Raw genomic sequence first — 11,144 nt, 5'->3', positions numbered from 1 at the left:
CTGAAAACTGTAGAGAAATCTTCACCCACACATAGCTAACAGCGGCTCCACAGGCTTCCCTGCAGCCAGCGGTTTGCTGACAAAAGGTGTAAGCTGTCAGGAAAAGAAAACCTTTTTAGTCAGGGTGTAAAAAAATTAAGACTACTGTGTAACCACCTCCAGTAAGAGGCCTCCATACATGAAGCACACAGAGCATAAACTATAATTTCTAAAGAACTTCACATTTCTTCTCCTCCCTAGCAGTCAAGAATAAAGCATCATGAGAAATGAGATGCTCAACACATTTTATTTTTTGACAGAAGGAAGATGAAAGTCTACAGGGTGTTTCAAAAAGACAGACTCAATTTCAAAGCTGTAGCGATTTCAAACTGGATCCATCTTTTTGAAACATCCTGTATTTCCACTGGTGTGGGACAGAAGATAGAGCTTGTAATGAGAAAAAACAAGCTCTCTGGTATAATCAAGTTCTACTTGTTTTACTGAAGGCCTACTGAAAAACAGGCTCCGTTGTTTTATTCAAACAACACCTAAAATGTTGTATTAGGAAATAAACATATACAAGCAAACCACTGTACTAGAATGTGGCACAAGCTTTTTTACAGATTCACAGTGATAAACAAGATACAAAAACACATTCCTTTTGATCTATACCAGATACTTGCAAAGAATGCAAAGTGCAGTTTTTCAATATTATACAGTCTCATAGGTGTTTCACCTAGAAGGTTTGCACATAAATAACCTATTTTAAAACAGAAGTTTCCAAAGCATAACAAGCACTGAAATCGCTTAATCCAGATCATTACGCCAGCATTGTTGGCACTGGCTCCTTTTAATGTCCATTTCCACCTTCGGAGAGTATGCGTGACGGCTCGGTGTACTTTGCTGTCAGCAAGTAGAAGAGGGCAGGTGCAGGTACCAAGGCAAGCAATGGCAGGTCCTGCTCAAGCTTATCCAGTTTGGAAATGGAGATGATTCCGTAGGCATGGAGTAGCCAGTGGCTGAAGAGGACAACAAGCCTTTTCTTCCTGACAAGAAGATCCTTGAAAGACTTGCAAAACAAACACAGTATCCTGTTAGCATTCAGCCCGTTACCTCGTACCTGATGTTCAATAGATGTTACAGGTTGTGTGCAGATAATGTGTGAGGCCTCCTGTGTTTGAGCCCTTCCAGCACACAACACAGTTTCTCAGTGCACCACAAGAGTAAAGCCTCACAGGAGCTTCCTCCAGCTAAGAGAAGTCATAAAGGAAGAGGCCTAAATGCAGAATACACTGCTGAGAAAAGGCAAGAGACAAAGTGGTCTCTGCTCATTCAAGTATTTTGTTTTATGAGATTTAATGTAGGAAACATGTTTACCTACCTCCACTTCAGAAGCAGACATGTACACAGCCAGTGTAACCAAAGACAACACCAGTATGATGTAAGGAAAGGCATAATCTAAAAGCAAACATTGAACAGATTAGCAGAAAAAAGAGTGCATTATTTACATTTCAGCAGTGATGATTTTCTATACATAACCATGGGTGTGAGGTAAACTGAGCTCCTATTGCCCACCTCTTATCACATCACACACACACAGCGGGAAGAGACAGCCAAGTGCAACTAGTCAATACTTCTTAGTTTTTCAAATTTATCTTTTGTCAAATGCGATGGATGGGAGTAATCCTAGGTGGAGTAACTGGATGTCTAGTTGAGAAAAAAGCAGATGAGAAAAGTTGGCTCAGTGAGGATTTTGTGGCAGCTGTCTCCTTCATGTGACAAGTACACTGGAAGCTAAACCACAGACAGCTGAATTCCCCAAACTTGTACTTTAATCTACCCCTGAACACCAACTCTACCTTAGAATAAAGTGGAACTAACTCCCTCTGAAGTCAATTAATTCCTCTCCTCCCTCCTCTATTCCCTTTTTGGAAAACAGTCTCTAGTGGCACCAACAGAGCCTGGTTAGGACAGGGCTACTAATGAGCAACCTTTACAGATGACACTCCTCACAATAATCTTAAACAATGTCCTTATTCTCAAAGCAAAAATAATGCCATGTCCATTCCCACTCTCCCCTAAGTCACTTGCCAGTGTGTGTTTATCAGTATGTTTATTAGCATCATCCGGAGACAACTCACAGAGCAGGCCTCCTCCAACAGCCTGAAGCACGGTGAGGATAGGGAAGAAGTATAGCGCTGCATAAATGCTTTTAAATCGATCAGACTTCCCCAAACCACAAGCAATTTTCTTAACCAGAAGAGGGCGAAGCAGCATCATTAACACAAGACAGAAGGCGTAATATTTAAACACAATGGTGTACCTGGAAAAAAAAAAAATAAATCTTTAAAATGTGTTGATCTTTTTTTCCTGCAGACTCAACTCAGAACCAGGGAATTTGGGGTTGGAGTCAGGCAAGTCTAAAGTATTTACAAGTCAAGGGTGTAAAAACAGAACAACGGGCTCACTTTTCCTAAGGGAAATGCTCAAGATGCAGCAAGGTGCAACAAAAATGAAGTCTTATGCCTTATAGCTAAATAGCCTGGATTAAGCCACCTTCTTTGGTGACTCAGAAAGTCATGAGGTGCTGCTAAGTGTTTCACACAAAACAGCTCAATGCACTAAAAGACTTCAGGGATTGATGCTCATTGATCTGAGCTACATCTGACCATTTTTCGCAGCTTTGAGAAGAGGCATGGACCAAAACACGCTTGTATAAAAGGGACAGACAGGAGTACAAAAGCCTTTCCACTCACAGGGGATAGACTGCTTCCTGAGTGCAGTGCACTGTGGTGATGTAGTCAGGACTTGGATTGTAAAGCATTGTGTACCAGTCCGAAAGTTTCTTCACCTTGCAGGAGCGGATATGCAGAGAGCCGACGGGGTCGCTGATGAGCAGCGTAATAATCGCTGTAATGCTGCACTCGAACAAGGCAGTGACGTGCTGCAACAGCGCGCTGGAGCTGTGGAAGGACAAAGAGACGTTTACTACTACTTTGCTAATGCTAAAAGAAATCAGAAAAAAACAGGTAATAGGTGGAAGCCCATGTGATACAGAACCTTCAACAGAGTTAACATTCAGCGTGACCAAGGATAGGACAATGCTGCATGAATAAAAAGTATTTGAAGCTGAATGTGAAAACTCATTTACAATCTCAGATGATTTAGTAAGTAAAAATGTGATTGAACAACATTCCAGCTTCTTAAATGAAAGCTTGCTTCAGCAAAAGGTCCCTGTCAGGGCAGGGCCATCAACACCACCAACTGTTGCAGTTTCAGAGAAAGCAGCAGTGAGGTTAAGACACCTCATGTCTCAGAAGGAATGGCATTGTCACATATGATATAAGCAAAATTTTCAAAGCTGTAAGTCCTTGATAAAGATGGTATACATATATTTAACCCTCTCAGTCCCCTGTGTTTTAGTGTTTAGTACACTACAGTCGTTACTTCTCAGAAGTTCCAGTCCAGCACCTAAAGGCCACATGACCTGTGTTTTTAAACCCCTGTTTTACAGAACTTCCTTGAAGCACCACGCTGATGTAAAGCCTACATCAACTATGCCATAAAGACCAAAATCCAATACACATATTTCTAAAGAGAAAACTCCAACCCATTCTCTGGTTGCACATGTGCAGCACCACCGATCGGGACGCCTGCGGGTGGCAGGTCTGGTCCAGGAGAGAGAGGGTGACACAACGTGCTGCTCCTGCCCATAACTGGAAACCCAGTTCAGCCCAGATTGCCACGTGGACTGGGCACCACCACATGAAAGCAACACAGACCATGTCCTGTGGCAGTGACTGGCAAGAATGTCCTTGCAATAGGACAAGGGGTGATGGTTTTAAACTAAACGAGGGGAGATTCAAGCCACACATGAGGAAAAATTTTTTTACACTGAGGGTGGTGAAACACTGGCCCAGGTTGCCCAGAAAGGTGGTGCATGAACCACCCCTGGAGACATCCCAGGCCAGGCTGGACGGGGCTCTGAGCAAACTGAGCTGGTGAAGATGTCCCTGCTCATGGCAGGGGTGGCACTGGATGAGCTGGGAAGGTCCCTTCCAACCCAAAGCATTCTGTGATTCTACAAGAAGGACCCACAGGACTGACACTTGTAAATTAACCTCCCCTCCAGTTGCTCAAAGCTCATGTGCTACCGCATCAGCTCAACCAAAAGCAGGAACCACTGGACAGTTCAATTCAGAATCTCAGATTGATAATTCATTGATACAAGATTTCCGTTTTTAAATAACTTATCAGGAGAAGGGGTATACGAACCTCTTTTTTCCCGAATACCATTCAATAAAGAACCAGTGTAAAACCAGGGGAAGCATGGCCATGAAACCAAGGTACAGCCAGTCATAGCGGTCAGGAGATCCCACACATTCCCGGCAGATTTTGCTGTCATCAGTTCTTTGACCCCTCGGACACACCTACAAAAAGCATAGACTGCATTCATGAAGCTTTTGAGTACCAATAATGAACCACTGTAGTTCCTGGGAAAACTGGTGCTGGGGCAAGAAACTTATCAGATTTTTAAAGAGGTGAAACATCTACCTCAGTAATTTCTCAGTTTACACCGGCCTTGCTCTCTCTAGCTCTTGCTTCTTAATATAAACAAAGGTGAAGCACATTTAAAAGGCTTCATCCAAGAATCCCTTTCTCCCTCTGCCTGCCAAGACATCTCCCTCCCACCGCTAAGCTCACTCACCAGGCTGCTCACATCCCCTGTCCCCCACATTTTCTTGCTCTCCGTTCATCTCACCCTCCCTGGACCTTGCTCTGCCTTAGTACTCCAATAAAATCCGTGGGCACAGCTCCCTCTATCATCCCATTCTGTTCCAGCTTTCGCAGTCCCTCGTCTTGGTTGTGGTTTAGCACTGAGCCTTCAGCACCTCCTTTGGCATCTTCCTTCTGAGGAGAGACTGAGAAATCTGGGACTGTTCAGCCAGGAGAAGAGAAGCTGAAAGGAATCTTATTTCTGCTGATAAATATCTCCAGGTGGGGTGTCAGAGGATGGACCAGACTCTTTCAGTGGTGCCCAGTGACAGGATGAGGGGCAACAGGCACAGACTGAAGCACAGGAGGTTCCATCTGAATACGAGGAGAAACTTCTTTACCGTGAGGTGTCAGAGCCAGGCCCAGGCTGCCCAGGGAGGTCGTGGAGTCTCCTTCTCTGGAGACATTCAAACCCGCCTGGACACGACCCTGTGTGATCTGCTCTGGTGACCCTGCGTTAGCAGGTGGGTTGGACTGGATGATCTCCAGAGGTCCCTTCCAACCCTGACCATTCTGTGATTCTGTAAACGTTTCACTGAGCAGCTCCCGCAGTGGGTAAGGGAGCTCCGCCCGCCCTTCGCCGCCCCCATCTCCCCCCGTACCCCACGGCACAGCGGGGCCGGGCTGCCGTGCCGCCCGCAGCGGGATCCGCACCCCCTCCCGCTGCCCCGGCCGCGCCCCACTCACCCCGCAGTCCCCGTAGGTCTCCGCGGAGCCGTTGACCGCCAGGACGATCCTGCCGCAGTACAGCCCGAGGCAGGCGGGCTGCACCTCCACCGCTGCGGGACAGCGCAGCCGCGTCACCGCCGTGCTCCGGCCCGGCCCCACCGCGCACACCGCGGCTCCCTCGCAGCCAAGGGGCACCGAGCGCCACCCCCGGCCCGCTCCAGCCCCTGGCAACCCCCATCCCCGCTCCCAGCCCGGTACCGGAGACCCCGGCCCGTCCTACCGGCGCGGAACATCCCGGTAACCTGGCAACAGCCCTTCCGCCACCACTTCCGTACGCGCTACTTCCGCTTCCGACGCGGGGCCAAGCTCCACCCCCGACGAACGGAGGCGGGGGGGGGGGGGGGGGGCGGGTTTCTCCGCCATACGCAGGGGCGGGGCTACTCCTCCTCGGGGGCGTGGCCTCGGGAGGGGGCGTGTCCCGGGGCGCGGGCGATGGCGGCGGCGGGAGGCGGCGGTGTCGGTGTCGGTGACGGTGACGGTGACGGTGACCGTGACCGTGCGGGACGGCGGCTGCCGCCGCACTCGCCCTCGGGGCTGGTGCTGCAGACGGTGGAGATGCACACAGGCGGCGAGCCGCTGCGCATCGTCCCGCGGCTGGAGGTGGCAGAGGAGGCGGTGGCGGCGCGGGGGCTGTCGCTGCTGTCGCTGCGGCGGGAGGTGGCAGCCACGCAGGACCACGTGCGACGGGCGCTGGTGCACGAGCCGCGGGGCCACGCCGACATGTACGGGGCGGTGGTGGTGCGGGGCGGGGCGGCCGCTGCCGGCGCCCACCTGGCTGCCATATTCCTGCACGGCGCCGGCTACAGCACCATGTGCGGCCACGCCGTGCTGGCCCTCGGCCGCTTTGCCCTCGACTACGGGCTGGTGGCGGCGCCCAGCGCCCCCGAAACTGCCGTCCAGCTGCGCTGCCCCTGCGGGCCTGTCACCGCCTTCGTGCCCTGGGATGGTCACCGTAGCGGCAACCCTGTCCGCTTCCACAGCGTGCCCGCCTTCGCCGCCGCCACCGGTGGGGACTGGGACCACCGTGCTGGGGTGTACTGGGGTGGGGTTTGATGTGTTCAGTTTTGGGTGCCTCACTATAGGAAAGACATAGAGGTACTAGAGGGAGTTCAGAGAAGGGCAACGGAGCTGCTGAGGGGTCTGGAGCACAAGTGTGATGTGGAGCGGTTGAGGGAGCTGGGACTGTTCACCCTGGAGATCAGGAGGCTGAGGGGAGACCTTATCACTGTCTATAGCTACCTGAAAGGAGGTTGGAGCATGGAGGGGTTGGTCTCTTCTCCCAAGTAACAAGCAATAAGAGGAGACGAAATGGCCTCAAGTTACACCAGGGAAGGTTCAGATTGGATATTAGGAAAAAAATCTTCATGGAAAGGCTTATGAAGCATTAGAACAGGCTGCCCAGGGAAGTGGTGGAGTCACCATCCCTGGAGTGGGGTTCTTAGGGACATGGTTTAGTGCCAGAGTTAGGTTATGGCTGAACTTGATGATCTTGAGGGTCTCTTCCAGCCAAAATGATTCTATGGCGGCCCGGCTGAGGGACATCTGGCAAATCCCTCCCCAGTTCTGATGTTCCTCAGAGGCCACCAGGAATGGTGTAAGGTCCCACATGCCACTTTCTGGCATCTGACCACTAAAGTCATCATGTGTCCCCCGCTTTCCTTGTGCTTGACTGGGTTCCTTGGCTCTGTATGAGAGCCCACCGCTCAGCATGGTTCCCCCTCATCCCCACTCTCCCTTTCTCTGCCCAGACTTGGCTATCGACGTCCCTGGTCACGGGAAGGTGGTGGTCGACATTGGCTATGGTGGCACTTTCTACACCTTTCTCAGTGCTGAGCAGCTGGGCCTCGATGTCTGCTCTTCCACGACCAGAGACCTTGTCAATGCAGCAAGCGCGGTGACAGAAGCAGTGAAGAAACAGGTATGGCAGCACGCTGCGGTACCTCAACATCTTCCTTGCACCAGGCCAAGGCCCTTTATTCCTCCGAGATGCTCAGGATGGGAGGGGGTCCCATCCTTCCAGCCACATGTTGAATTCCAGAGTCCTCCTGCAGCATCACAAGGGTGTGAGAAGGAGTTTGCTTTGCTGCTGCTGTCTCTGTTGCTGGAGAAGCAGAGGTGGGAATCCAGCACTGTGGCCATGTCCCCTTCCTCTGGTCCCCTGAGGAAGCTGTGCTGCACGTGCTGCAGGCTGCCCAACCACTGCGCTGTTGGTGAACCTGTCTTGTTTTATTCCCAGTTCAAGCTTCATCACCCTGAAAGTGAAGACCTGGCTTTTCTCTACGGCACCATCCTGACAGATGGGAAAGATGCCTTTAGTGAGGAGCCCACCACCAACATCTGCGTGTTTGCAGATGAACAGGTACAGAAATGGGCTCTTCTCAGACACACAAGGCACCAGCTTTTTCCTTTTCCCTTCTTACATCCTCTGCAGAGTTGAGGGGCAGTTCTGTTTCTTATTGCTTTGGGCAGCAGTGATTGTTGTTTCTGCTGCAGTGATGTCTCTGAAGAGCTGAGTATCACTTAACACATGCTGGTTTGGCTCCTAGTGATGGAAGTACTTCTGCACATCTTAGATGGTGGCATTTAAAAAATGTTCATACCCATGCCCTGTAGCTGGGAATTGCCCAGGAGCTCGGGGGCTGAGGTGTGACCCCAATATAGTGCATGTCCTCAAAGTCCTAATTTGGGGAGCAGCTGCTGGGGATCAGCAGAGCAGGAGAGAAAAGAAGGGGTGTAAACTTCTGTCCTTGTCTGCAGTGGATAACATATCACACAAATAGCAGGTGAAATTTTGGTTGGACTTCCCAGGAGTGGGGAGTGTAGAACATCGAACAGACTGCCTGGGAAGCTGGCCAGGGCTATATTTTTTGGAGGTTTTAAAAACCAGGCTGGCCAGCAGCTCTCTCAAGTAGTGTAAGGAGAGCTGATCCTACCTTAATGTGTGAGAATGGGGAAGGACCTTTGCCCATCTCAATCCTTTTGCTGTGATGCTGGGAAACTCTCAAGTGCTCCCCAAGTAGCCCTAATATTTATTAGGCCACTCATCCCTACAAGTTTGCCAAAGCTGATCACAGTCCAAAAGTACACCAAACCTGCTTATTTTGTGTTCTCCTTTGTTATGTGTCTGGATTGTGCATAAAACCCTGACCTAGAGGGATTTCCCCCAAGTTCTGTATAAATGTGGCAGAGAACTGAGGGGAGCAACATTGTTTTCTGTCAAAACCCTAGAGCTGGTTCATCTCTTATGAATGTAGGTTGATCGAAGTCCGACAGGTTCAGGAGTGACTGCTCGCATCGCCTTGCAGTACCATAAGGGTCTCATCCAGCTGAATCAGACCAGGACCTTTCGGAGCAGCACCACGGGGTCCTTGTTCACCGGAAAGGCAGTGAAGGCAAGTGGCTTGTGCTGGATTTTCCCCCTGTCTTGAGGTCTGCTGGAAAAGTGCTGTGGCCTTGGCTCAGTGGAGAAGCAGAAAAGCCTTTCTGTGTTTGAGGAGGGGTGTGTGGAAGGAGGGAGGTGCCGGGGGTCTTGCCTTCCCACAACCCTCATGCTTCAAGATTTTTTTTATTAGAGAAACAAGTAACAATGAGACCTTGTTCTGTTGCGTGGCTTCTCTGCAAATCCTGTCTCAGCCATCAGGAAAGGACTGGGGTGAGAAAGAATTGCTGAGGTAGATGAAGCAGGCTTGTCCAATCTCAGTGGCAGCTAAGGGTGGATTTCTGGTTTAGTCCCCTCGTCCCTGCTCAAAAGCTGAGCTCTTCGTTTGGAGATGTAGAAGCTGGATCTGTGCACCCGGGTTTCCAGGCTCAGCTGTGGGATCTGGCAGCATGTGGCTGTGAAGGTTTGGACATGCCCCAGGGAGCGCTTGGGCTTTGGGTGCAAGCGGCCGCCAGCTTCTTGGCCTCTTCTAAGGCAAACCCGTGCTGTGGCAGTGCAGGGGCTCACGAGCTCAGAGCGGGGGCAGCAGCTTAGGCAGGGTTCTTAGGGACAGGGTTTAGTACTAGAGTTAGGTTATGGTTGGATTTGGTGATCTTGAGGGTCTCTTCCAGCCACAATGATTCTATGATTTTGTGAGCGGCTGTGCAGGTGTGGAGCTTGTGCAGGCAAGGTGAGGTGACAGAAGGGCTGCTGCACACTTTGGGATGTCCCTTCCTAAGTGACAGGTAGCACTGACATTTTGCGGGGTTAGGAGAGCAGAGAACTTCCCATTGCCTCTGTCTTGATCCTGATCCCTCTGCAGGAAGCCAAGTTTGGGGACTACAATGCTGTTGTTGTCGAAGTCTCGGGAGAAGCCTTTTACACCGGTACAGCTACCTTCACTGTCGAAGAGGAGGACCCGCTCAAACACGGCTTCTTCTTCAAGTGACCAGAGCCACTGGGCAGTGGCAAAGTCTCACTAATGGTGCTGCACCTCTCCTGCCCACTTATTTCTGTTCTGCTTCTCCATATGGCTCGTCACAATATGCCAGAGCAACAGGAACAAGCTTTGGTGGTGTGACAGCATCTGCCGTGTTTGAAGATAACAGGCTGTGTTCCTCTGCTGTGATTAACATATTGGGTACAATGTGATTAGCGTATATGGGCTGCTCTGAGAAGCCATAATATTTTTCTTCTTTTTTAAAATGATTTTTCACAGAAAATTGAGAGCTCTCTTCAAATTTATGTGCCTTCTCTACATCTGCAAATTACTAATTTCAGCACCAGATTCCTATTAAACGCCAGCTGAAAACACTGCCTTTCTCCTCTTGTTTTCACTCCCAGAGCTCATTTCCAGGACTCTGGCAAGTGTGGCGCAGCTGTTGGTTTGGATTTCCTGCTCTTGCTCAATGCCTTCTGCTCAGCCAGTTGTGCTGCTCTTTGTCGTTCCTTGCTCAGTCCTGTCCAGACATTCCCTTCCTTACTGCACTCGTTTTATCCCTGTCAGAGCCTCCTGTGTCCCGGGGGGTGCTGGATGCAGGTGTTTGCTCAGAACTTCTACCATACAGTCCTGTCCATGCCACGCTGCTCCCCTAAACCTTCCTCTCTTGTGTGTCTCGGACCATTGGCTGCAAATAGCCCAGGGCTGACTTTCAACAGGAGCAGCTGTTCTCGAAGGTCTGAGCCATTATGACCTTTGATTGCTAATTATTTGCTGATAATTTTGTCTCAGCCCAGGGACAGCTCGTGCATCAAAGTGCACTCAACATGTGCATTACCAGAGTCTGTCGAGGGAGGGTTGCTCGTGGAAAAACCAAAGGGAGCCCTGGGCTGTAGGTTGGCTTTTTCAGTGGCAGAAGCGGAGCTTCAGACCACCTGGGGCCTGTAATTTCCACTGTCTCTGGACAAAATCACGTTCATTTATTGAAGACACTTGCGGGAATGTGCCTTGTCAAAATGAGACGTGAAAATGATCATCTCCCAGTGGCTCATGCAGCAGAAGGGAGTGAGTTACACTGGAAAGCATGGAAAAGGTTGGCATGGAAAAGGTGGGCATGGAAAAGCCCAAGAGGAATTTCTTCTGGTAAATTGAAAATTATAACTTTGGAACAGGAAGAAGTAAAAGTCCACATGTTCTGGGAGCGACTGTGTTGCCAGTGGAGGTTTTCTAGGCTGATGTTTGGGGCTCTTGCTTCCAGCTTTCCTGTAACCCCTGGATAAATCCCATACAGCCTCTGGTCTT

The 11,144-nt window shown here is 50.3% G+C and overlaps 2 protein-coding genes across 3 annotated transcripts; one reads left to right on the top strand and one right to left on the bottom strand.

The window, feature by feature from the left end:
- Positions 1 to 267: 267 nt before the first annotated feature.
- JKAMP (JNK1/MAPK8 associated membrane protein) lies at positions 268 to 5,793 on the bottom strand. 2 transcript variants are annotated; one of them, XM_065839124.2, is made up of 7 exons: positions 5,705 to 5,793; positions 5,443 to 5,534; positions 4,255 to 4,409; positions 2,736 to 2,942; positions 2,121 to 2,302; positions 1,361 to 1,437; positions 268 to 1,048 (listed from the first exon to the last, which is right to left on the bottom strand). In XM_065839124.2, the coding sequence occupies exons 1-7, from the start codon at positions 5,715 to 5,717 to the stop codon at positions 830 to 832; spliced, it is 945 nt and encodes a 314-aa protein (XP_065695196.1). In that variant the 5' UTR covers positions 5,718 to 5,793; the 3' UTR covers positions 268 to 829. The 2 variants fall into 2 exon arrangements, 1 of the variants encoding a protein (XP_065695196.1); XR_011739457.1 differs by lacking the exon at positions 268 to 1,048 and adding an exon at positions 1,555 to 1,686.
- Positions 5,794 to 5,890: 97 nt separating this feature from the next.
- On the top strand, positions 5,891 to 10,216 carry L3HYPDH (trans-L-3-hydroxyproline dehydratase). Its single transcript, XM_065839095.2, has 5 exons — positions 5,891 to 6,490; positions 7,233 to 7,402; positions 7,721 to 7,843; positions 8,739 to 8,876; positions 9,726 to 10,216. The coding sequence occupies exons 1-5, from the start codon at positions 5,917 to 5,919 to the stop codon at positions 9,849 to 9,851; spliced, it is 1,131 nt and encodes a 376-aa protein (XP_065695167.1). The 5' UTR covers positions 5,891 to 5,916; the 3' UTR covers positions 9,852 to 10,216.
- The last annotated feature ends 928 nt before the right edge of the window (positions 10,217 to 11,144 follow it).

This window comes from Patagioenas fasciata, chromosome 5, assembly GCF_037038585.1.
Source record: "Patagioenas fasciata isolate bPatFas1 chromosome 5, bPatFas1.hap1, whole genome shotgun sequence".
NCBI classification, from domain to species: domain Eukaryota; kingdom Metazoa; phylum Chordata; class Aves; order Columbiformes; family Columbidae; genus Patagioenas; species Patagioenas fasciata.
Note: the sequence above shows the minus strand (reverse complement) of the source record. Positions and strands in the feature narration are given on the sequence as shown.